We start from the raw sequence: 23,344 nt of genomic DNA, 5'->3' as shown, positions 1-23,344 counted from the left end.
TTCTGCCGTGTACTATGTCGTCACTGGGTGGTTCTACAGGAGCAAAGTCAAAGAGTCATAAAAAAAAAAAAAAAGACTTCCTTCTTCAGTGTCATTGAGGGAACAACATCTCGCAGAGAAACCAAACCCATAGGTAAGTCTTGACGCTCATATTAAGGACGCTAAAATTTGTGTATATGTTTTTAAATTCAAGTTCATGCCATTTTAAAGGATGAGATCTACTTTTTTTGATAAGGTCAACTCAAAATGGGCACCACGAGCGTATCTATTTGTTGAATCAGGAATTCAATGCCTTTAAAAGATTACATTGGAATGTTGTATAAAGATATTGTAGTCCTGACAAAGACCAAATGAAATGGTGTAAATAAAGCACAGGTGGGCAACCTTGGGCTTGGGGTCCAAAAATGGTCCCAGAAGAGCATACATAATTCTAAAAACCAAATAAAAAGGTAATAGATATCCCTCGGATGACTTCCTTAAATGGGCCTTGATAGGAAAAAGATGTTCATGACACTGAAGTAATCCTAGAAGCGTGATTGATGATTGTGTTTTTTCTTCCAGATTTCCACAGTGATGCATCTGTCCAAGGTAAATGGTCGCTTTTTGTTTGTTTTGTTTTTTAGACTAATAATGATGCGACAGTATATAAAGTGCATCTGGGAAGCATTCACTGGGTTTCACTTTTCCCACATCTTGTTACAGCCTTAACTCCAAAATGTAATACATTCTTTTCCCCCCTCAAAGTTCAACACACAAAACCCCATAATAACAGCTAAAAATTTGTTTTTTTAAAATGTTTATTGGGATATGAGCCATCATTGCGGCGATTTATTATAAAAAAAATAAATTGTTGGCCTTTTTTTTTTTTTTATTTAGTCTGGATTAGATTAGTGGTGTTTCTATTCATTTCAATGGGGTTAAATGTTTTGAGTTACAAGCATGATAACGGAATGAATTAAAGTATCTCAAGACACCACTATACTGTCTTTTGTTTTAAATTTGCAAAAATCTAAAAAGAACAACTTTCAGTCACTTTCTTTATTGTAGAGGAATTGCACAGAATTTCAAGAGGAAAAAATGTATGTAACACCGTACACATTTTGATATAAGGCTGCCTATAATATAACCAAATGTGGAAAAATTGAAGTATTGTGAAAACTTTCTGAATGCGCTGTTATGTGTGTAAAGGATGCAATCACTGTGGATGTTTCATCAATTAGGGGGATTTCGTGTGGGTGGACACCGGGGCCGCCGTGCCCATCGGGGCCCAGGTGAAGTTGACTGACACGGGGCAGCTTCAGCTAATCGATGACGAAGGAAAGGTAAAACTATGCTTAGTCCGTCTATTTTAAAATTTTACCCGTCAGCAAAACGGGTGTCATAGACGTACCGGTCCATCACAAAGACTTAAAAGAATTATCCGCTCTCCTGTGTACTGTATAAATTAAAATATAAATCTGTCAATTTCTTGATGATGTGTATTAACGAACCCAACTTCCAGGAGCATAAGATAACCAAGCGTATCGAGGGTGGCCTCCGTCCCATGCACCCTACCTCGGTGCACGGTGTGGACGACATGATCCGGCTGGGGGACCTGAACGAGGCCGGCCTCCTCAGGAACCTCCTGGTGCGACACAAAGACGGACACATCTACGTAAGTCCATCCCGCCCCGCTGTTTATGGGGTCGTAATCGCCCTGCTGGAAGTGCTTAATCGCCGCCCTGGACTTTGCCCTCCTCTTGGGGTTTTATCACTCGTCTCCATGGTGACCAATCGGCCTCTGCTGGGAAAAAGGAAACTGAAGTGAGATTGAGAATCGTTTTGTCACGTGTAGTTACGAAAGCTTTAAATGTCAAATGGTGGGTCTGGAGGTTGGGCTGAGTTCCAGACCAAGGGGGGTCGTAACCACAATGGGCACCATTTCCCCCCTAGTTTTTAGTTACCTGTTTACCTGTCTGTCATGGTAAAATTTCTTGTGTTCTTCACAGAGGATAAAGAATATACGCTTGCATTTTTTTGTGTGTGTATGTGCATTTTCAATGCACCATAGCTACTTTACCTCAGATCCAAAATTTTCTCTTCAAATATTTTTGCATTAGACTCATATGGAAACGGACAGAGTAGTGTGCGATGAGAATAACCAAGGTAGACTGTTACCAATGGCAACTCTGGGAGTACGGCGGCTCCAAAGGCTGCAAAAGATTTTAAATGGCTGAGCCTGTGTTTTTTCAGACATACACGGGCTCTATCCTGGTGGCGGTGAACCCCTACCAGCTGTTGCCGCTCTACACGGCCGATCACGTGCACCAGTACACAGATCGGCGACTGGGCGAGCTACCACCGCACGTCTTCGCCATCGCAGACAGTTGTTTCTTCAAAATGCGCCGCAACCGCAGGAACCAATGCTGCGTCATCAGGTTTGGGGACCTTTTGGGTTCTTCTAAAATTAAAAATTAACAAGTATAATCTCTTCTCCCGGTCGGAACCTTACCTTGAAGTACAGTGGTACCTTGACTTACGAGTGAAAAAACGGTAGTGTTTTGGAGGGGGCTGGAACAGATTAATGGCATTTTCATTCATTTGAGTGGGGAAAGCTGACTTGTGATACAAATTATTTGAGATACAAGCATTGTCGCGGAAATTGGTTAAACTTGCCCCCAGTTTAAAACTATTAGTGTGTATTACACTTTTGTGTGTTGTGCTTCCACAGTGGTGAATCAGGGGCAGGCAAAACGGAGAGCACCAAACTCATGCTGCAGTTCCTAGCGGCGGTGAGCGGCCAGCACTCCTGGATTGAGCAGCAGATCCTGGAGGCCAATCCCATTTTGGAAGGTACAACAGGGATTTTCTTGGCTCAAATTGAGGCAGAGGTACCAGTTCTCATGATCTCAGAGCTTTTAGGGCAAGCGTTGGCCTGATATTAGGTGGAGGCGACCGCCTACAAGTTTTAGACCCTGGAAAAACCGTAGAAGTTGTCACATCCATCTCACAGTTCTGAGGTTGGGAGTTCAAATCCAAGTTATGGTCTTTTCTTGTGTGGAGTTTGCATGTTCTACACGAAATACTAAATTGTCTTTCGGTGTAAATGTGACTATGAATGGTTCTTGGTCTATATTTACGGTGCAAGTGGTTAGTCCAGTCCAGGGTGTATTCCCAAAGTCAGCTACAGCTAGTACAGGCTGAGTACAGGCCACAAGTTAGTCGTGGATAAGCAGCGCTATAGAAAATGCACAAATGGATGGGAAAAGCTTCTCACTTCCTTTACCAATACCCTGCAGCCTTCGGGAACGCAAAAACCATCCGCAATGACAACTCCAGCCGCTTCGGCAAGTACATTGACATCAACTTTACCAAAGGAGGTGCCATTGAAGGGGCTCGCATCGAGCAGTACCTGCTGGAGAAGTCCAGGGTGTGTCGCCAGGTCAGTTCCACTAGAAACAAAATCTATTGAAGTGTCCTGAAGTTGAAGAAGAACGTTTGCTTTGCAGGCATCCGAGGAGAGGAACTACCATGTTTTCTACTACATGCTGATGGGAATGCCGGCCGAGCAGAAGAAGATCCTTTCCCTCGGGAGCGCCGATCAATACAATTACTTGACGATGGTAGTGAACGCCCTTTAGAAAGATTCCTGCTAAAAACATATCCTCTCATTTGTATTTTTTAACACTTGAACCACAGTTTGTTTGTGCAACGCACAGGTTGTAAATCAACCCCCCCCCCAAAAAAAATCACATTTTCGTATATTCTCAGTACAACCACAGTCAAAAGACGGAGCTTATACTTATACCTGAAAATGTACTTGAGGATAGTAAGGAAGTATTTGTACTTGGTTACATATCACCACTGTGCGGGGATTAACACACACGACTGTGCCGTATGAACAGGGAAAGTGCACCAGCTGCGAGGGTCGCGATGATATTAAGGAATACGCACACTTCCGCTCGGCGCTGAAGATCCTCATGTTCAACGAGAATGACACCTGGGAAATCTGCAAGCTACTCGCAGCCATCCTGCACATCGGCAATGTCAACTTTGAAGGTGAGAGAGGTGTAAGGTGGGCATATTTGTATAGAAAATTTCCCCACTGTGGGATCAATAAAGGCATTCTTATCTTATCTTAGTCTCGGTCCCGGCTTTGTCCCAGCTCCTGAAATTCTCGCTCGTGACGTTGGTCTTGGCTCTTCAAAGTCTTGGTCTTGATTTGGTCGGCGCTTCTCAAATTCTTGGCGTTGGCTCGGTCTCGGTACCTCAAATTCTTGGTCTTAGTATTTAACTTTGTCTCAGCTACTAAAATCATGGACTTGATTTGTTTTTTTCTTCTCAAAGTCTTGGCTTGGCCTCGGCTTCAAATTCTTGGTCTTAACTCTCAAAGTTTTGGTATTTGACTTGTTCTCGGCTCCTCAAAATCTTGCTCTTGACACATCCTCAACCATTCAAAGTCTTGGTTTTGACTCAGCTCTCCAAAATGTAGTTTTGACTTGGTCTGGGCTCTTCAAAGTCTTGATTTTGGTCTCAGCTCCTCAAATATTTGGTTTTGGCATGGCCACGGCTTCTGACAACCTTGGTATTGTTCATTGTACATAGTTCTAGCGCTATAAAGTCTTTGTCTTGACTTGTTTTCCCCTCCAAATCCTGAATCTTGTCTCACTCTCAACCTTCAATCTTGTTCTGGACTTGGTCCCAACTCCTCAAAGCCTTGATCATGGTCTTGGCTCTCTAAGTCTTAGCTTTTGACCTGGTCTTGCCTCCTAAAAGTTTTGGTTTTTGACTTGGTCTCGACTTGCTCTTAGCTTCTCAAAGTCGAACTTGTCTTCAATCGTAAAATACCCCCACTCCCCTCCATTTCAGGAACCATCGTTAACAATCTAGAGGGCTGCGAAGTCCTGGCGTCATTGCATTTCGACATGGTCAGCCAACTTTTGGAGGTGAGTAAAAATATTTGATAGCAAATGTGAGTTTGCTGTTGTTGTAGTACTAATTAAGGCTTTGCAACACTTTCTGCCATTGCCCTGGTCTCTTAGGTGGATCCTAAAGTTCTGGAAAAGAGTTTGGCTCAGCGTTCCTTCATGACCATCAGGGAGAGCGTGAGCAAAGTCCTGACCTCAGCACAGGCCCTGGATGGCAGGGATGCCTTTGTCAAGGTGACAGGAAGTCACTCCTTAACCTGTAGTAACCTGTCAAATGTGTGATTTTGGTTGACAATGTAATTAATTACTGTGCTTCAGTATAACTTGGCAACAAATGCATAAAACAAAACAAAAGTCTTGGGATTGGTCCCTATCTCTCAAAATCTCAGTCAAGAGTTGATTTTTGCCCCTCAGAATTTTGGTCTATACTTGATCTGAAGCTCTTGAAGTCTTGGTCCTAACTTGTTCTTGACTGCTCAAAATCTTGGTTTTGACTTTATATCAATACCTCAACATTTGGGTCTTGAGTATGTCTCAGCTGTTCGAAATGTTAGTCTTAATTTGGTCCCTACTCTGAGTCTTGATCTTGACTTCTTGCCTCCTTAAAATCTTGGTCTTGTCTTGGTAACCAACCTTCAAAGTCATAGCCTTGACTTGATTTTAGTCTCTCTGTATCTTGGTCTCGACTCACCCCCTTAAAGTCTTGATTTGATCTTGACCTCCTCAAAGTCTTAAGGACTCTCAACAGGTTTTAAAACGAGGTGATCTCAATAGGATGCTATGAGTACAAGTAAGCACTCTTACTTAAATAGTAGTTTAACAAGAATGCAAGGAGGCATAAAGTTGAGAGTCTCACAAGTGGATATTTTGTTCTGTTGATTCACTGTGTGTGTGCGTGTGAAGCTCTTGTGCTTCGGTGGACACACTTTATGACAGAAATTATTTGCTTTATGGTCGGCCAGGCTATTTACGGCCGTCTTTTCATTTGGGTGGTGGACAAAATCAATGCGGCCATTCACAAGCCGCCCGGGGAGTCCGAAGAGGTCAGGCAGTCCATCGGCCTCCTTGACATCTTCGGCTTCGAGAATTTCAACACAAACAGGTCAGTGTTCTCTTCTTCGAGTGTCTTTTCTGGCATCATCTATGATCGGTCTTTATCAATGTTGTTTTCGTAACTTCAAATAGATGGCAAAAGTACTCACACTCTGTACTTACGCAGTTAAGTACAAATACTGTATCTGTGGGGAAAAAAAGACCAAAAAGTCAGAAAAATAAATAAAGTGGTACCTTGACTTCCGAGTGCCCCAATTTAGGAATTTTTAAGTACGTATTTTTTCTTCTTTTTTTTGCTTTGTGTTGCAAGCCAAAATTTAAGTTACGGGTAAACTTCAGATACTGTATGTCACCAATGGCGTGAAGTGGAAAAACTACTACTTTTGTCTAAATGACGGCACTCAACGCACTTCAACAGTTTCTTGGCACCGATTTGCCATCAGATGGAAACAACGCTATATTGTTATCGTCACTAGCTATTGCAACAAAAATGATTGTAGTGTTTTGGGGGGGTACCGAAATGGAATAGACGCCTTTCAATTCATTACAATGGCGAATACTACTGATTTGATATACGACTAACAAATTAAATTCATGAGTCAAGAGTACCACCATACGCAGGCAAAGTACAACTACCAGAAAAATGGACTAACCCGTAAGTACAATAAGGAAGTATTTTTTACTTGGTTACTTTTGACCACTGCAGCTTTGAGCAGCTCTGCATCAACTACGCCAACGAGCAGCTACAGCAGTTTTTCGTCAGGCACGTGTTCAAGTTGGAGCAAGAGGAGTATGCCCGAGAAAGCATCGTGTGGGAGCGCATTGACTACAAGGATAACCAGGAAACCTTGGATGTGCTTGCCAACAAGGCCCTCAACATACTGGCCCTCATAGATGAAGAAAGCAACTTCCCAAAGGTCCAAATTCTCTCAGTCCGAAGGTCAAAATGTTCCTGTTTCATAATCAGCTTCATAGTGTTTTGTTTTGTTGTTCCGTCTGACTCTTCAGGGTACAGATACCACCATGCTCCAAAAAATGAATCAGGTCCATGGGAAGGGAAGCATGTACATTTCACCCAAGAACAACTACGAGACTCAGTTTGGAGTCAGTCATTTCGCAGGCGTTGTCTACTACGACTCCAAAGGTAACTCTAAAAACTCGCCCACAGTCATTCTTCAGCAAGGTAACCATCAAAGTCTGCCCCACCTTATGGTTTGAAGGCAGGGTTAGGGTTTCCAACAAGTGTTACAAAACAGGGTTTGAAGCTAGCGCTAGGATTTAAGGGCAAATTTCAAACCAGGATTAGAATTTCTGGACACTGGGATCATGGTTTCATATTATGAATGCAGGCCTGGATTTGAAACAAGAGTTACGGTTTCAAATAAGGGTTTGAAGCCAGTCTTAGGGTTTCTTGTCAGGGTTTCAATTTAGAGTTTCAGGACAGGGACATGGTTTAAATTAGGATTTCAGGCATGGATTAGGGTTTCAAACAGTTGCGGTTTTGAAGTAGGGTTTGGTGCCAAGGGATTCCATTAATTCGGGTTTCAGGACAGGGTTATACGGTAGTTTAAAATTAGGGTTTCAAACAAGGGTTAGCATTTTAAATTAGGGTTTCACAGTAGGGGTAGGGTTTCAAATTTGTATTTCAGGACATTAAGGTTGCAGGCATGGACTAGGGTTTCAAACAATTGGGGTTTTAAATTAGGGTTTCAAGATGAGGTTAGGGATTCAGGACAGGTTTATAGTTTTAAATGAGGGTTTCAAACAAGGGTTAGAATTGTGAATTAGGGTATCTCAGTACATGGTTGGGGTTTCAAATTTGCATTTCGGGACAGAGTTAGGATTTCAAATTAGGGTGTAAGGCATGGTTAGGATTTCAAGACTGTATTATGGTTTTAATTGTGCCTTCTACACAAAATCCAAAGTATTATTGTGACTGGCCCTAATGTATCTGTGCGGCAAAGAGAAAAGTTAACTAAGTTACTGTTTGTCAAATGAAACACCCCAAGGTTTCCTGGAGAAGAACCGCGACGCCCTGAGCCCAGACCTCATTCAGCTGGTGGAGACATCCAGTAACAAGTTGCTCAAGATGGTCTTTCACAATGAGATGTCCACCAACAACAACAGCACCAAGAACACAGCCAACCCCAGGATGGTCATCAACACACCCAAGAACACACTAAGGGTCAGTTAGCACTTCCCACAAAGCTACCGCTGGTTCGAAACCATAACGCTGTCTTGAACCCTGTCCTGAAACTCTCATTTCAAGCCATAAGCCTACTTGAATGTTTCAAACTCTAATTTGAAATGCCAGCTTTTCTCTAGAACCATATTCCAGGCCTGAAGCCCTAACCTATGCTTGAAACCCTAGTCCAAGACTGAAACCCTGATTTAAAACCATTACCCTCTCCTAAAACCCTAATTTAAAAACCTGACTTGGTGTAAGTAATAATAAAAATGTCTTTTGTTTGTGTGTGACAGCAAACGAATGATGGCAAGAAGCGAGTTCCCACTCTGACTGGTCAATTCCGCCAATCCCTAGAATCTCTGATGAAAACCCTGACAGTGTGTCAGCCGTATTTCATCCGGTGCATCAAACCCAACGACTACAAGAGGCCCATGGTCAGCACAACCCACTCCAACGCACAACAGCACACACATTTGATTTGTGTCCGTTTTTTTGTTTTCGTGTGTTCAGCTGTTTGACAGGGAGCTGTGCCTGCGTCAGCTGCGCTACTCCGGCATGATGGAGACCATCAGGATCCGCAAAGCCGGTTATCCAGTACGCTACACATTTGACGAGTTCCTGGACCGCTACAGGGTGCTTCTCAAGACCTACATCTGTGACCCACAAAAGGTGTGTGGACTTGTTGCATATTCAAATCTTGGTCTTGACTCTCTCACCCCCTTGAATTATTTGTCTTGAGTTGGTCTTAACTGTTCAAAGTTTTGGTTCTGACTTGGTTTTGGTTCCTTGGTATTGACGAATTATCAAACTCTTGGTCTTGGCTCCTCAAATTATTGGTCTTTGCTTGTTTGTGTCACCTCGCTTTCAAATTGTTGGTCTTGACTTGCTCTCATCCCTCAAATTCTGGACTGGACTGGACGTCTTGGTCTTGACTCTTAAATTTTCAACACCTTCGTTAGGCTCCTCAAAAGCTCGGTCTTGTTTTGGTCTCTCCTCCTTAATATCTTGGTTTTGATTAGTCATTTGTCCAAGTCTTGTTCTTGACTTTGCAACATTTTGGCTTGGCTCCTTCGTTTTGGTCTTGACTGATTACTGGCTCGTTTGTGACCCGGCCTCAACTCCTTCATCTCTTGGTCTTGGCTTTTCAAAGTTTTGCTCTTGACATGGTCCACAGTCCTCAAAGTCTTGGTTTGGCTCCTCATAGTCTTGACTCATTCTCAACTGTACAAATTATTGGTCTGGATGTGGTTTTTGACTTGTCAGATGATTATTTTTCCAACTTTGTATGGACAGGAAAGCAAAGAGAAGTGCTGCGAAAGCATCTGTGAGTCTGTGTTGGCCGGAGAGGGGGACTGGAAGACGGGAAAGACAAAGATCTTCCTGAAGGTGAGCTGCCTTGGAATTACGAATGAATATGCTAACCCTGCCCAAACAACAACCTTTATTATCATAACAAATGGCCCTTAGGACTTCCATGACACCATGCTGGAAGTGGAGCGGATGAAAGAACTAAACGCCAAGGCACTTTTGATTCAGAAGGTTCTACGAGGCTACAAATACAGGTAGAAGAGATAACTTATCCCTTGCATGTATTCTGATCATTATTATTCATGAGTCATGGCTCTTTGCAGGAAACAGTTCCTGAAGAAAAAAGCAGCTGCTCTCGTCATCCAGAAGCACTGGCGAGGACACAAAGGGAGACAAGTGTACCGTGTGGTAAGTCCAGGCAACTTTATATTCTTATTATGCATTATTCACAAAAGTTGAGGGTATTGGGCTTTTGGTTGAAATTTCTGGATCAACCTAATGTACTACATCACCTTTACAACTGAACTTAATTGACTTTTCGAAACTTGCGAATGTCCACCTGTTTAATGTTTCAGTACGTTTTGCACAACTTGGTGTTTGATCCATGAACATTTCCAGGGATGTCCACTTCTCTGCCTTTTGGCGACTCTTCTAGTCTCTCTGTATCTCTGATGCAACCTGCTGACGACACTCTGTGACACTCTAAGATTAGTGGGCACTTCTCTCTTGGAACATCCCGTTTGCAGTCTCACCACAAGTTTATAATGTTATCAGCAGCTTGAAACAGAGATAAAGAAACTGAAAGTGGCACAGAAAGGCATAGACGGGATGGAAATGTGTTCTTCCATGCCCTTTTCACCTCTTTGTTAGAGAACAGCAAAGTATACAAAAACGGAAACATTGAATGGTTGGACATGTGCATCCAAATGTTGAAATATTTTGTTCACTTGTAAAGGTTATAGCGCATTTTTGGTTCATCCTGAAATTTTAGCCCAATATCCCTTTTTTGTGAGTTGTGTCTATTGCTATCCACTAACGATAAAAATGATCCCTCACTCTTCATATGATATATTTTAGGTCCAGAAGGGCTTTGCCAGGCTGCAGGCACAGGTTCGCTCCCGCCAGTTGCACCTCCAGTACAAGAGAAAGCGGCAGGCGGCCATCTTGCTGCAGGCACAGGTGCGGGGTTATGTGGCCCGCAAGGACTGGAAACGCAAGAGGGATGCCGTGGTCTTCCTGCAGGCGCACACCAGAGGCCTGCTGGCCAGGAGGGCTCTCAAGAACATGAGGAGAAACGTAAGACCACCGACAACGTCCGACACATTTAAAATGTAATTGAAGGTCATCATAACACTGATGTCCCGCCCGGTTTTAATGGTTTTGCCAACTGAAGACCTCCAAAAACTTCGAAGTTAGGGTTTCTAGCCTTGATAAAGTTTCAAACATGGGTTAGGTTTTGAAATTAAGGTTTCAAGCCTGTCATGCTGTTTCAAATTAGTGTTCATAAACAAGGTTAGCATCTTAAAATTAGGATTTTAAGACAGAGCAAGGGGGTCACAGTAGAGTTCCACCAGATGTAAGAATTCAAGATTGACGTCAGGGTTGAAGTAGAGTCTCAAGACAGAGTTATGGTTTCAAACAAGGAACAGGACTGAAGACCCCTGGATGAGGGATTCAAATAAGGGTTAGGTTTTTCAAAATAGAATTTCATACCAGAATTAAGAGTTTCAAGTCATGTTTTGTTCCAAGGGTTTGGCTTTCAAGACTGGGTGAGGGTTTCAAATTAGGGTGTTTAGACAGGGTTAGGGTTACAAACAAAAGGTTATGGTTTCAAGCAAGGGTTAGGCTTTAAAATTAGCATTTCACAGCTAATGCCTATGACCTAATGAGTGAGGCATGAAAACATTTTCTGCTCTTTGTCTGTAGATGTACTGCATAGCTTTATATGTATCCATCTGTATTTTTTGTATTGTATTGATTTATATGTATCTATCTATACATTTAAGTATCTCTCAGCTAAAGAGAAAGAGGCCGAGCGTCTGGCCATGCTGAAGCGTCAGAAGCATCTTGAGGACGTGCTCAGGCAGAAGAAGGAGATGGAGGCTCGAGCTCAGTCCGAATCCATCATGGATCAGCAGGTGGACGACATCTTTGGCTTCCTGCCCGTCATGGTGGGGGGCCAAGAGGGGCAGGCGCCTGAAGGGTTCGAGGTGAGGACACACAAAACTCCCCTAAGTCCTGCTTTGATGTCAACAGATTGTTTATGTGTGCTTTCAAGGCCTTGGAGAGCAAGCGGGTTCTCCTGGAAGAGATCGACATTGATACCATCTCCATTGAGGATGAAGATCTACCCGTAGAGGACCAGGATGACCTGGACGATTACCCCTTCTCCAAATTGGCTTCGATGTACTTCCAGGGCGGTGCGTCACATTCGCACATCCGCCAGAGGCTGAGACGTCCGCTGCTCTACCACGAGGACGAGGGAGATGTGCTGGTACTTCTCCATCCACTAACAGCTCAATTCCAGACCAGCCGGGAAGTTGGTCGTTTTCCATTTGGCAACTACCCAGGTGGCATCTAGCGTGAGAAGCTAACAGGGGTCTACGTCTTCATGCTAATGTAAAATTAAAATGTAACACCCACAAAACACTGTATTTGATCACAAAGCGGCAAGCATAACATAGCTAACTACCTAGTTGTCGACTGACTGAGTGTGAGAAGCTAGCAAAGCACTTTACATCTTCAGACTCACTTAAAACATTAACTCATTTTTCTTTTCAGTGACATACCAGTTGGTTGCAGTCACCAGCCAGCAACTAGAACAGGAAGCTAACGTAGGAGTTGATAACTGGCTAGATCACTGGCTAGATCACTGTAAGAAGTGATTATGGAGCGGTTTACATCTTTACATTAATGTAATCTAAAATGTTAAAACATAAAACACTACCTTTTGTCTACAAATGACAAGCAAAAGGCAGCAAAACAGTTGGATTGCTAAGTAGTGGCTATGAAAAATGAAAATATAAACGTAGAGATCGTCACATGAATGCAATGTTAACTATTCAACATAATACAAATAAAACATTCTACATCTTAATCACTATGACAAGCATATGACAGGTAGCCGGTCGGTGGTGAGTTAGCGACAAGCTAGCAACTAGCTTGTTAACGACTTCCCAGGTGTCTGGGACATAGCCCCAATCACTCTGCAAGGTTAGCTAATTTTCTTATGATGTAATTATTTAGCTGTTCCTGTTCTTTTTGTGGTTACCAGGCCTCGCTGACAGTTTGGTGGATCATCCTGAGGTTCATGGGGGATCTTCCAGAGCCAAAAAAGCAGTTCCAGGTCCAGGGAAGATCCTCACAGGAACGCTTTCTCACTCAGGATGCCATCAACAGAAAGGACAGACGTCTCAGCCACATGGTCGGGCTAGATCAGGTAAATGGCCCTTGAAATACATCACTAGTGGTCTAGTAGTACATATGGCTGGGATAAATTCCAGCCCAAATGGTTCTAGTAACAGTTAGGTTGCGAATTCAAAGCGTAACTACAAGCATCAGGTTTCAAATCAGGGTTAACGTTTCAAGTTAGAGTTTCAACAAGAGTTAGGGGATCAAAGTAGGGCATTAAGTGAGGGTTTATGTTTCACATTAGGTATTCAGGCATGCGCTAGGTTTGACATTAGGATTTCCAGGGTTAGAGTTTCAAAGTAGTCTTCCCGATACACCAACTTTGCAAAAACTCTGCATCTAAAGAGGCCTCCGTATTTACACCTTTTTGTTTTAGCGTGTGCTCCGGAACAAAAAGGACCCGCAGCCTTCTCCTGTTCAGGAGGAGTCCACTTCCAACAGAAAGGCGTCCATCTTCACGGATCTCCTGTCCAGAAACAAGAGGGCCGCTCCGGGAGAGGTGGCCCCAAACGCCAAGGTCTACACCGTCCCTGAAGGGAGCCCTCGCACAAGGAAGGGCTCCACCTTCACAGACCTACTGTCCCGGAGTCGGAAAACCTCAAGCATTCAGGAAAATGGAATTCCCAAATCCTCTTCGAGTTTCCGGAAACCCTCCATCATTATGGAAGAGGTGAGACTGCAACTGTCCTAAGACTTTGGCCAGTCTTCCTCTCCCTTTTATACAAATATTTATAAGAAATAGTGATTTATCCTCCTCACTCATGAATTCTGCTGGATTCATTTTTATGCAAGAAAATAGAAAAAAAAAATCTTTTGGGGTATAGCTTGCAGAGTAATCGCAAACACAAGTTTTTGTCAACGTTTCAGATCAAGTCAGTGGTAGTGACTCTTTCCGCCATGCGGAAGTACCTGGCTTCATTGTTTACAAATATTATGAAAAGGTCTATATTCTCTTTAGTTTGAGGATCAGACGGAGGTGTCCAAGGCTCCCGCCCTACAGACGGTGAAGGAGGATGGTGGCGATGTCTTCATTGGAGAGGGTCCCACCTTGGACCGACCCCTTACATCTCTGGAGAAGCTGCACATCATCGTGGGCTATGCCATAGTCCGGCGCGACCTCAGGGATGAGATCTATTGCCAGATCTGCAAGCAGCTGCAGGACAACAACAACCGCAACAGCTACTTCCGAGGATGGATCCTGCTCTCACTCTGTCTGGGCGTCTTCCCGCCGAGTGAGAGGATTATAAGGGTAAGAAGAGGCCATTTTGACACTCTCAAGCTAACGTAGCAGTCCTACACTTTCGCTTCGATTTTTTTTTAAATAAAATGTGAAATGAAAATTCATAAAACAATCTTACCCTTGTTGGTAAAAGACACATGGGAAAACTAATAAGACTCTACTCTACATTGATCATGTTAAAACAAAAAATAAATACATAAAACACTGTTAAACAGACATCTGATAGATAGTTAGTGGCTAGTAAGCATGAGAAATTACCCAAGCAGCTAACATAGCAGTCTACATCGTCACACTAATTTAATGTAAAACGTAAAAAAATGACACGTGTTGTACATTCTACCTTTCATTCACAAGTAACAAACGTGGCAGCTAACCAGCTGTAGCAAGTTAGTTTGCGGCTAACAAGCATGGAAAGTCTACATCGTCACACAAATGTAATAGAACATGTTAAAAAAAATAACATTGAAATAAACTACCTTTTGTTTGCAAGTGACAAGCATATGGCAGCGAACTGGTTGGTGAACTTGGCACTTGTAGCTTTAGCTACGTTTATTATACATCATAGAATAATAACATCATTTTCAATGTTATTATTTACATTCTTTCCACACAAGTATCAAACCTTAGGGACATCCCGGTTGGAGAATCCTTTCTTTACAGTTCAGCCATTTCTATTCCCCCAACCCCCTGTTTTCCTATTGGAACAGTACATCCAGAGTTTCATCCGCTCCGCTCCGAGCGGCTACGCATCCTACTGTGCCGAGAGGCTGCGTCGCACCCTTACCAACGGCGCGCGAGGGGAGCCTCCCGCCTGGCTTGAGCTACAGGTACTGCAGCTGATTTAGCGGCGAATTTCATGGAGCACGTTTACCAAATTTGTTGACATGGCAGGCAACCAAGACGAAGAAGCCCATGGTGGTGTCAGTCACGCTCATGGACGGGCACTCCGTCAACCTTCCCCTGGACTCGGCTTCCACGTCCAAGGAACTCTGCCAGCTTCTTGCTAACAAAGTCAAACTGAAAGACACATTTGGCTTTTCTCTCTACGTTGCTCTGTATGAAAAGGTAAATATCAGTAAGTTTCAACATTACCGACTTACTGTGGAAAAAAACAAGAAAGTCAAGTTGAGGCTGCACTAAATTTCAATGGATTAAACAAGTCATAGGTGAAATCCTACAATCTTGCTCGGTCACAACTTAACATATTGTAGTTTTTTAATGGTACCAAACCAGTCTCTGTGTTGTCCATTATTTTTTGGTCTATTCTCAATTAAAGGCATTTACAGACATGAAGCTTAATTAACCCTAGAACACTCACGTCGGGTGATTTTCACCCACGCAATTTTTTTGGTGATATTTTGTATTGGGAAATTAAAGAAGACAAGTTCCAATTTGGCATACAGTGTTGAACTTTTACATAAGTTGATGAAGACTTTATTATATCGGGTTAAATATACCCAATGGTAGTGATGGTCTTACTAATTTTAACGTTAGTGTACTAGGGTTGATTTTTACCCAGTTATCGGTTAACTAAGTTGTGAAGCTTTGTGAGGTTTATAGTTGTCTCTTATCTGAGTTTTTCTTTTTTCCCAATTTGGTCAAAAACGGAATCCTTGAATCTAAATTTGTGGCTCTCCTTCCGTACTTGCTTAATGAGGCTGCCTCTGCACTCCGCATCACAGCAAATTGGTGGGTTGCCAGGTTTAATCGGACTAGTAAACAAAAAAAAGTGGAACTATAGTCCTGTAAACAGTGTCAAATGTAAACAGGAAAGAGTTGTTGTCAAGTTGAGTACCAAGTACCCACTAAAATTGGTGACTTAAGTCTGACTTGTGCCAAGTCATATGACATAAATCTCCCACCTTTGCCATCAATGAGACCTTATCCGGGGTCAAAGTGCAGGTAAGCTCGCCATAACTTGTGGACTCTCGTTACCAAGGTGTGGGCCCTGGGCGGCGGCCGTGAGCATGTGATGGACGCCATCTCCCAGTGCGAGCAGGAGGTGAAGCGGCGCGGCGGTCAGGAGCAGCATGCACCCTGGCGCCTGTTCTTCCGCAAGGAGATCTTCACGCCATGGCACGACTGCGCCGAGGACAAGATCAGCACCGAGCTCATCTACCAGCAGGTCGTCCACGGCCTGAAATTCGGAGAGTACCAAATGGACAAGGTGAGCTCAGACCTGGATGGTACCGATGCTCCATGAGTAAACGATGTTTTGTGTTCCCTTCTGAAATCGATGCAGGAAGATGATATTGTTCAACTTGCCGCCAAGCATCTCTATATCCAGCACGGCTCAAATAACAGCAGTGAGGCGGTGAAGGAGGCGGTGCAGGCCTGCATCAGCAACTCCCTCCTGGAGGCCAAGTCTGAAGGCAAATGGGTGCAAATGGTTACCACGGCCCACACACAGGTCAGTTGCATTCCTCTACTGTCACCGTCCAACCCCTCGTGTCTGATGTTTGCCTTCTTTTGTGTAAGGGTTCCTATCTGAGTTCTCTGCAAAAAGCGGATTCGGTGAAGGCGGAGATTGTGGATTACGCCCGTGAGAAGTGGCCCATCTTCTTCTCTAGGTTCTTTGAGGTGGCCAAGCTGTCAGGTAGGACTTCCTTCAGTCCATCAGGTATCTACTTTATGAGCAGGAAACTTAAAAAAAAAAAAAAAAAAAAAACGGACAGGGAATGTCCAATAAGGCGATCACCCTCTTAAGCCTCCCTGAGGATAATGCCGAGGAGAACCCGGCCTGGAGTTGAACCTTAGGTACAGGAGGTGCAATAAGGTCTTTGTCCCAAGCACAGAGGCCTGGACCAGCTACACACCCTCAGAAGCAACAGGTGGTGGTTGCTAGTCATGCTTCATTCGAATCTTTAGAACGTTTTCCTACTTTACGACATGCCTGCTCATAAGAATATTGGATGTTCCGGCTATACCGGTCCACCCGTGATCCGAAAAAGTGCAATCGAGGAATTTGGATTCTTCCTGGTTGTTGAAGATGCTTCACTTTTAATTCCAAATGATTTTTTAGTCCCAAATTTTAGATGTGGAGTTGACCTAAAATTTAGAACTGAAGATATCTTTTGGCTTGTTTCCAGGTCCTCCACTGCCAAAGAACAAGTTCATCGTGGCCATTAACTGGACTGGCATCACCTTCCTGGATGAGCGAGAAAAGAGGCTGCTGGAACTCTCCTTCCCAGAAGTAACTGGCGTTAACTCCACGAGGTAGAGGCTAGAAAGCAAGAAGCGATTTGAGGGTACTCCATACCTGATCGCTAAAGGCATCTTTTCTCATCCAGAAGTGCTAAAGGCCCAGCGGTGTCTTTGCTGACTCTGAAGGGAGACTTCACGCTGAGTGGGTCCACGGCTGAGGACATGGCTGAGCTGGCCACCATGTTCCTCAGTGGACTGACTGAGCGCTCGCAGTATGCCGTGACCCTGAAGGAGATGGACAAGCAAGGTTTGTCATAGAATCACAGACCGTGTTCATTGGTAACCAACCACGTCCGCGTCTTTCTGACAGATGACCCAACGTTCCTCAGCTTTAAGAAGGGCGAGCTCATCGTCATACTCAAACACAATGAGTTCTCGCAGCAGCGCGGCTGGATAAACGGGCGAAATGACAGCACGGGAAAAACGGGAGCCGTTCCCATGGAGGCCATCTTAATCCTGCCCACGATCAACAAACCCACAAACGCAGTCATGGTACGGAGACGGGTTGATGTCGTGCGTCTTCTCTGCGCTGGTTTTGTATTGTTTTGATTTTGGTTTTCCATCTCCATGTCAGAGCCTGCTCAACCTGTCCCCCAACCAGCGGCAGACCATCCTGGCCAACCAGAAAGAGAGCGGTACAGTGGAGCGACTAGCTCCATTTACTTTGAGGGAGTTCTCCCTCGACTACTTCAGGTACTTTCACCTTGTTTGTGGCAACCTCGATGTGCTCGAGGAGATTCTAGGAACGATCTCGTGTCCACGATTCTGCAGGCAGCCCACAAAGGACGTGAACCGGCAGGTGATGTCACGAAACGCTGCTCCCGAGAGGCTGTGGTTGAACTCGCGCGAGCCCATCAGACAGCCGCTCCTCAAGAAGCTCGTGGGCAACTCGGATTTGAGCCACAAAGCCTGTCTAGCCTTCACCGATATCCTCTCGATGATGCCTTTTCGCATCTCCACCAGTTTGAAAATTGCCTCGCCGGAATCCAAATGTTCCTATTTCTTCCCTGACTCCCTTTTCACCAATTCTAAAATACATGGGCGATTACCCTACCAAGCAGATGCAGAGTCCCCTTGAACTCACCGATCAGATCTTTGGGCCCTCCACGGAAAACGAGACCCTCAGAGATGAGATCTACTGCCAAATTATGAAGCAAATGAGCAGCAATAACAACCGGTAAGGTGGAGTCACATTCTCGTGATTACGACGACCAGGCATTGATACCCCCCCCCCTCCCCCTTGTGTATCATAACGAACTACTGTAATGAATCCATTGGCAGGTTCAGCGTGGAACAGGGGTGGCAGCTGCTGTGGTTGTGCTGCGGCCTCTTCCCTCCCAGCCAGTCACTTCTGAAGCACGCGCAGCGATTCCTGGAGTCGCGGCGCATGGAGCCGCTGGCCTCCGACTGCCTGCAACGACTGCAGAGCTCTTTGAGGTCAGGAGAAGCCCCGGGTGCTTCAACACAAACATGGGTGCAGATAACAATGGGAACACAAACACGAATGCACAAAACAGCGCCCAACAAACGGTGACCACACAACCCGCATTTACAGTAAATTCAACAACAGGAAGACTCTGCTAGATTTAGCGTCAGGTTACATCATCAATACATACGATAGAGCTTCTACTCTCTTATTTTTCCTTTTTAATTTGGATTCATGTCAAACTTATTCTGTCCCGCTGCAGAATGGAGCCCAGGAAGCTTCCGCCGCACCAGGTGGAAGTAGACGCTATCCAGCAGAACAGCACGCAAATCTTCCACAAAGTCCACTTTCCTAATGACACGGGGGAGGTAACGACAAACTCGTGCTGCGCGCTCAATGCTGGAGAAGAACCTCACGCACGTGTCGCCCGTGTGTAGATCTTTGAGGTGGCGACCAGCACCAAGATCAGGGATCTCATTAGGAACATTTCCAACAAGCTGCAACTGACTACGGCCGACGGCTTCAGCATTTTCATTAAGACGCACAACAAGGTCCTTGCATACCTTTCTTTTAACACGTTACTGACGAATTTCCTGTGGCTTTATTCAGTTGTTTTTCCTTGTAGGTCCTCAGTCTGAATGACAGCGACTACTTCTTTGACAGTCTGAGGCAGATCACGGACTGGTCCAAAAAGAACAAACGCATTAAAGACGGTAAATTCTTGGACACTCTTGATATAACGTTCTACGTGGGCATTTTCGGAGCATACGATTTTTTTCCGCAGGTGGTCAAGTCAGCTTGTCTTACCTGGTCTTCTTCATGAGGAAGTTGTGGTTCAACGTGATCCCTGGCAGAGACCTGGAGGCAGACCTCATCTTTCACTTCCCTCAGGTGCACACGGAGAAGCAATAAAGTCATTCCAGTCCCAGAAGCAAACTGGATAGTTTGTGTTGGTGAAATTTGGCAGATGTTTATCAATCATTAGTAGCTCTAGATCAAAAAAATCTCAAGAAGCCGTGGCTGAAAAAAGAAGTAGGCTATGCCATTGTGGTCAAAGACGAATTCAAGTTGTCTGAATGCTGTCAAATTCCTTTTCACAAACAACAATTGGTGTTTGTGAAATGTGGCATGTCTATCATTGTTAGATGTGATCATGGTTAGAAGCACAAAAAAGACACAAAACGCTATGCCTGAAAAGTCTTAGGGAGTCTGCCATTTTTTGTTTGAAGTGATTTTAGGATCAGTTTTGTTCATTTACACGGAAAACTTTACTTTACATTTATAGTAAAAACGTGTCCTAGAGATTTTATTCTATTGCTACCAAAATCTGAGAACCAGAAGGCACAGATGGGGTTTGTAAAATTTGGCAGGAGCGTCTATTGGGAGTTGAATTACAAAAAAAGTCACCAAAAAAAAAAAAGCCATACTTGAAAAATCTTTTCAGGCAAGTCTGCTAATGTGGTTATGAAGGGACCATTTTTGACTCAAGCCAAGCAGTCAACTGCTAAGCCACAATTTAAAAAATTCAGCCCCGCTTCTCTTTGCACCATAAAATGTGATAGTCATATCTATCACGAGTAGGCATAAAACAAGTCTAAATATGTCTGAAAAGACACAATAAATCTTGCATTTTGGTTCAAAGTGGCCATTCTAGGCTCAATTTTGGCTGTTTCCGGGGGTCCTTCAAAAACCAACTCATTCTAGAGATTTTGTCCAATTGCCACCAAATTCCTAGAACCAGACTGTGCTTCTGGGCTGTTTTTGTTTTCCAGGAAGTCCCGAAGTATCTGAGGGGCTATCACGTGTGCACCAAGGAAGACATGACCCACATCGCATCCCTGCTCTTCCGCATTAAAGTTGGGAACGACAAGAGTCAATTTGTGACCATCCCCAAGATGCTGAAAGAACTAGTACCCGGTGACCAGCTCAAGACTTTTTCTGAGAACGAGTGGAAGAAGGTACGACCGCGGGATTTAACTGCCGAACGCGTTTGCTAACCAAAACAGCAGCATCTTGTCACTAAATGAATTCCCTGCATGTTGTGTCTCTTTGTGTGTTCAACGGAACTATTGCAATTGATAGTTTTTGCTTCGTTGACATTAGAGCATCGTGGCGTCTTTCAACAAGCAAGCGGGAATGACCGTGGAGGAAGCAAAGGTGGCGTTCCTGAAGACTGTTTGCCGCTGGCCGACGTTTGGCTGTGCCTTCTTCGAAGTTAAGGTGATCCCCTCCCCCGCTCCTCCATTCGTATATTATTTTTCTTACACAGTTGACGACCTTGAGGGCGTGTTCTCGTTTTCCATCATTTCAGCAAACATCCGAGCAAAATTTTCCGGACATTGTGCGGATTGCCATCAGCAAGCAAGGACTGACAATTATACACCCCAAAAGCAAAGTCAGACAGACGCTCTCATGTTGGTGGTGATGAATGTCATCCATGTTATTAAGACGTCTGTTCTCTCACGTAGGAAGTGTTGGCAAACCACCCGTTTAACCGCATTGCCAGCTGGTGCAGTGGGAGCACGTATTTCCACATGACCGTCGGCAGTTTGGTGAAGGGCAGCAAATTCCTGTGCGAAACGTCGCTGGTGAGTACTTTTTTTTGTTTTTTTTTTTGTCACCTTTGTGTGCATACCACCCAATCTTCCGAATTCCAAATACCGTTTGGAGGCTATTTTCGGGTCATTTGGGCCATTTCAAAACAAACTTGTCCTCGAGAGTTTTTCCAACTGCCGCCAAATTTGAACACGGTGGCAAGGTTTTGATGACTCATCACAGAACTCAAACGTTATCACACCACACTTTTGAAAATTCAGCACACAAAGCCCAGGGTCCTTCAAAGAAAAAAAAAATTACCTGAGATTTTGTTTCAGTGCTACCAAAATTGAACCATTTATAGGTGCGTACTAGATGATTTGGCAAAGCTAAATTGTGAGGGATTTAAATTTGTATTACCGGTACTACCTGTGAGTAGAGCATGGCTGCAAAGTATAATGACATTCCATAAAACAGCAAACTCTAATATTAAACTCCAAAATTTGACAAATTCATTCCCCCTTAAAGCGGAAGTCAACCCAAACATTCTGATAAATATTGCGTTTGTGGAATAAGTGTTAATCCACTCGTTTTTAGCCATCTCTGGGGGCGGCCATTTTGTCTTCTGTCGACTGAAAATGACATCACAACTGCTCACAACGACCAATCACAGCTGACCTGTTTTCTCAATCTGAGCCGTGATTGGTCAAAATTGATGACTCACCATACAACGGGAAATGCTAGCAACGTGAAACGTGGACATCAAACCTGAAAAGATCATATCTGAAAAGTAATGTTTAATGTGCGTTTGTGTCCCTTTCGTCTTTCAAAAAAGGGCTACAAGATGGACGACCTTATCACCTCATATGTCAATATGTACATGCAAGAGAGGAGGCCAGTGCAGAGCAGGAACCAGCGCTTCAAATGATCCCTGCACGTCCGGCTCGACTCATCACCGCGTATGGAGTCCCAATTATTTGCAAGAATAAATATTTACTTGACCGACTTGCTTATTGCATGTACAAAGACATCACAAACGTCTGCCCTACATAACTCAAAATTCATGCGATAGTCTGTGACAGTGTTGCAACTTTAATGTAGGAATTGTTGGAATGCATTTGAAGTATTTATTCAAGTTCCTTGGAATCATATTTACATTCACCACTTTGCTCGATCGGATTTGATTCTTCACAAATAAATGTTCATTTTTTGCACACAGATCAAATGTTTTCCTCCAAATCGACCTGCCTCAGAAACTTTCGAGTTTGCCTTTGCTTTTAACTGCAACAACAACAACAACAAAACTGCCACAGGAGACAAACTGCGACATCAGAGTGTCACGGGTTAAACCGTAGCCTAAACCAAATCTTCAGTCTCAGATTTGCTCCATTGGCAAGCGTAAGGAGATTATTTTCCTCTTTATAAAAAGACAATTGTAGGCGTCATAGTATTTTGTCCTGATCTTAACTGATATTTCTACTTAATTTTCCCAGTGTTAGATGACTGCACCAATCTGTACATAAAGCGAAGCACTGGTCAAAAAACGTTTCACCTGCTCATTGAGCCGACGGACAACTACATCACTTACACTGGCTTTTACATTTGTCCGCCAGATTGCGCTACTTTTTTTTACCCCATTCAAAAGCATGCAGCGAAATATCAAACTTTTTCAGCATTTTCTCCGATGGTGCCTCACTACTAAAATAATAACTTTGCCGCTGATAATGGTGTGCACAGTCACTATTTGAGTAAACACGTCTGATCAGTCACTCAATTGGAATGTAGACATGGTCAAGGAAAGACAGGAGGTCTTTGGTTTACGGCGCTGCTGACATGAGGTTTTGAGGTTACAAATGATACGCAGGGAAATACAGTGGTGTAAGAATACTTGCCACGGGAAAGCACACTCACTTAGTGCTGTACATATTTTTTCATCAGATTCAAGTTATGGACAACATGTTTTTTCTGTGTACACCACGTGACTTTCCAACTACGTTAGCACACGAAAAGGCCAAACCTGATTCAAATCTGACGACAAATTCACACTCACATATCACTGACTGGGATCTGAA

The 23,344-nt window shown here is 43.9% G+C and overlaps 1 protein-coding gene across 1 annotated transcript; it reads left to right on the top strand.

The window, feature by feature from the left end:
- Positions 1-107: 107 nt before the first annotated feature.
- On the top strand, positions 108-22,438 carry myo7ba (myosin VIIBa). Its single transcript, XM_086046579.1, has 47 exons — positions 108-133; positions 572-588; positions 1,221-1,322; positions 1,502-1,654; positions 2,233-2,417; positions 2,711-2,832; positions 3,279-3,421; positions 3,489-3,602; positions 3,885-4,038; positions 4,849-4,925; positions 5,022-5,141; positions 5,870-6,009; positions 6,667-6,877; positions 6,969-7,104; positions 7,970-8,145; positions 8,442-8,582; positions 8,659-8,817; positions 9,442-9,534; positions 9,616-9,710; positions 9,780-9,864; positions 10,534-10,752; positions 11,463-11,666; positions 11,735-11,950; positions 12,731-12,895; positions 13,244-13,537; positions 13,826-14,116; positions 14,815-14,934; positions 14,999-15,172; positions 16,047-16,274; positions 16,350-16,517; positions 16,586-16,703; positions 17,197-17,323; positions 17,398-17,558; positions 17,622-17,803; positions 17,886-18,004; positions 18,083-18,237; positions 18,335-18,488; positions 18,593-18,748; positions 19,000-19,105; positions 19,175-19,288; positions 19,363-19,450; positions 19,522-19,628; positions 20,510-20,695; positions 20,841-20,957; positions 21,049-21,132; positions 21,206-21,325; positions 22,108-22,438. The coding sequence occupies exons 2-47, from the start codon at positions 574-576 to the stop codon at positions 22,198-22,200; spliced, it is 6,687 nt and encodes a 2,228-aa protein (XP_085902705.1). The 5' UTR covers positions 108-133; positions 572-573; the 3' UTR covers positions 22,201-22,438.
- The last annotated feature ends 906 nt before the right edge of the window (positions 22,439-23,344 follow it).

The sequence above is a fragment of the Filicampus tigris genome, chromosome 12, assembly GCF_054856515.1.
Source record: "Filicampus tigris isolate MCC_2025a chromosome 12, RoL_Ftig_1.0, whole genome shotgun sequence".
Taxonomy (NCBI): domain Eukaryota; kingdom Metazoa; phylum Chordata; class Actinopteri; order Syngnathiformes; family Syngnathidae; genus Filicampus; species Filicampus tigris.
This window is presented reverse-complemented; position numbering and strand designations above follow the sequence as displayed.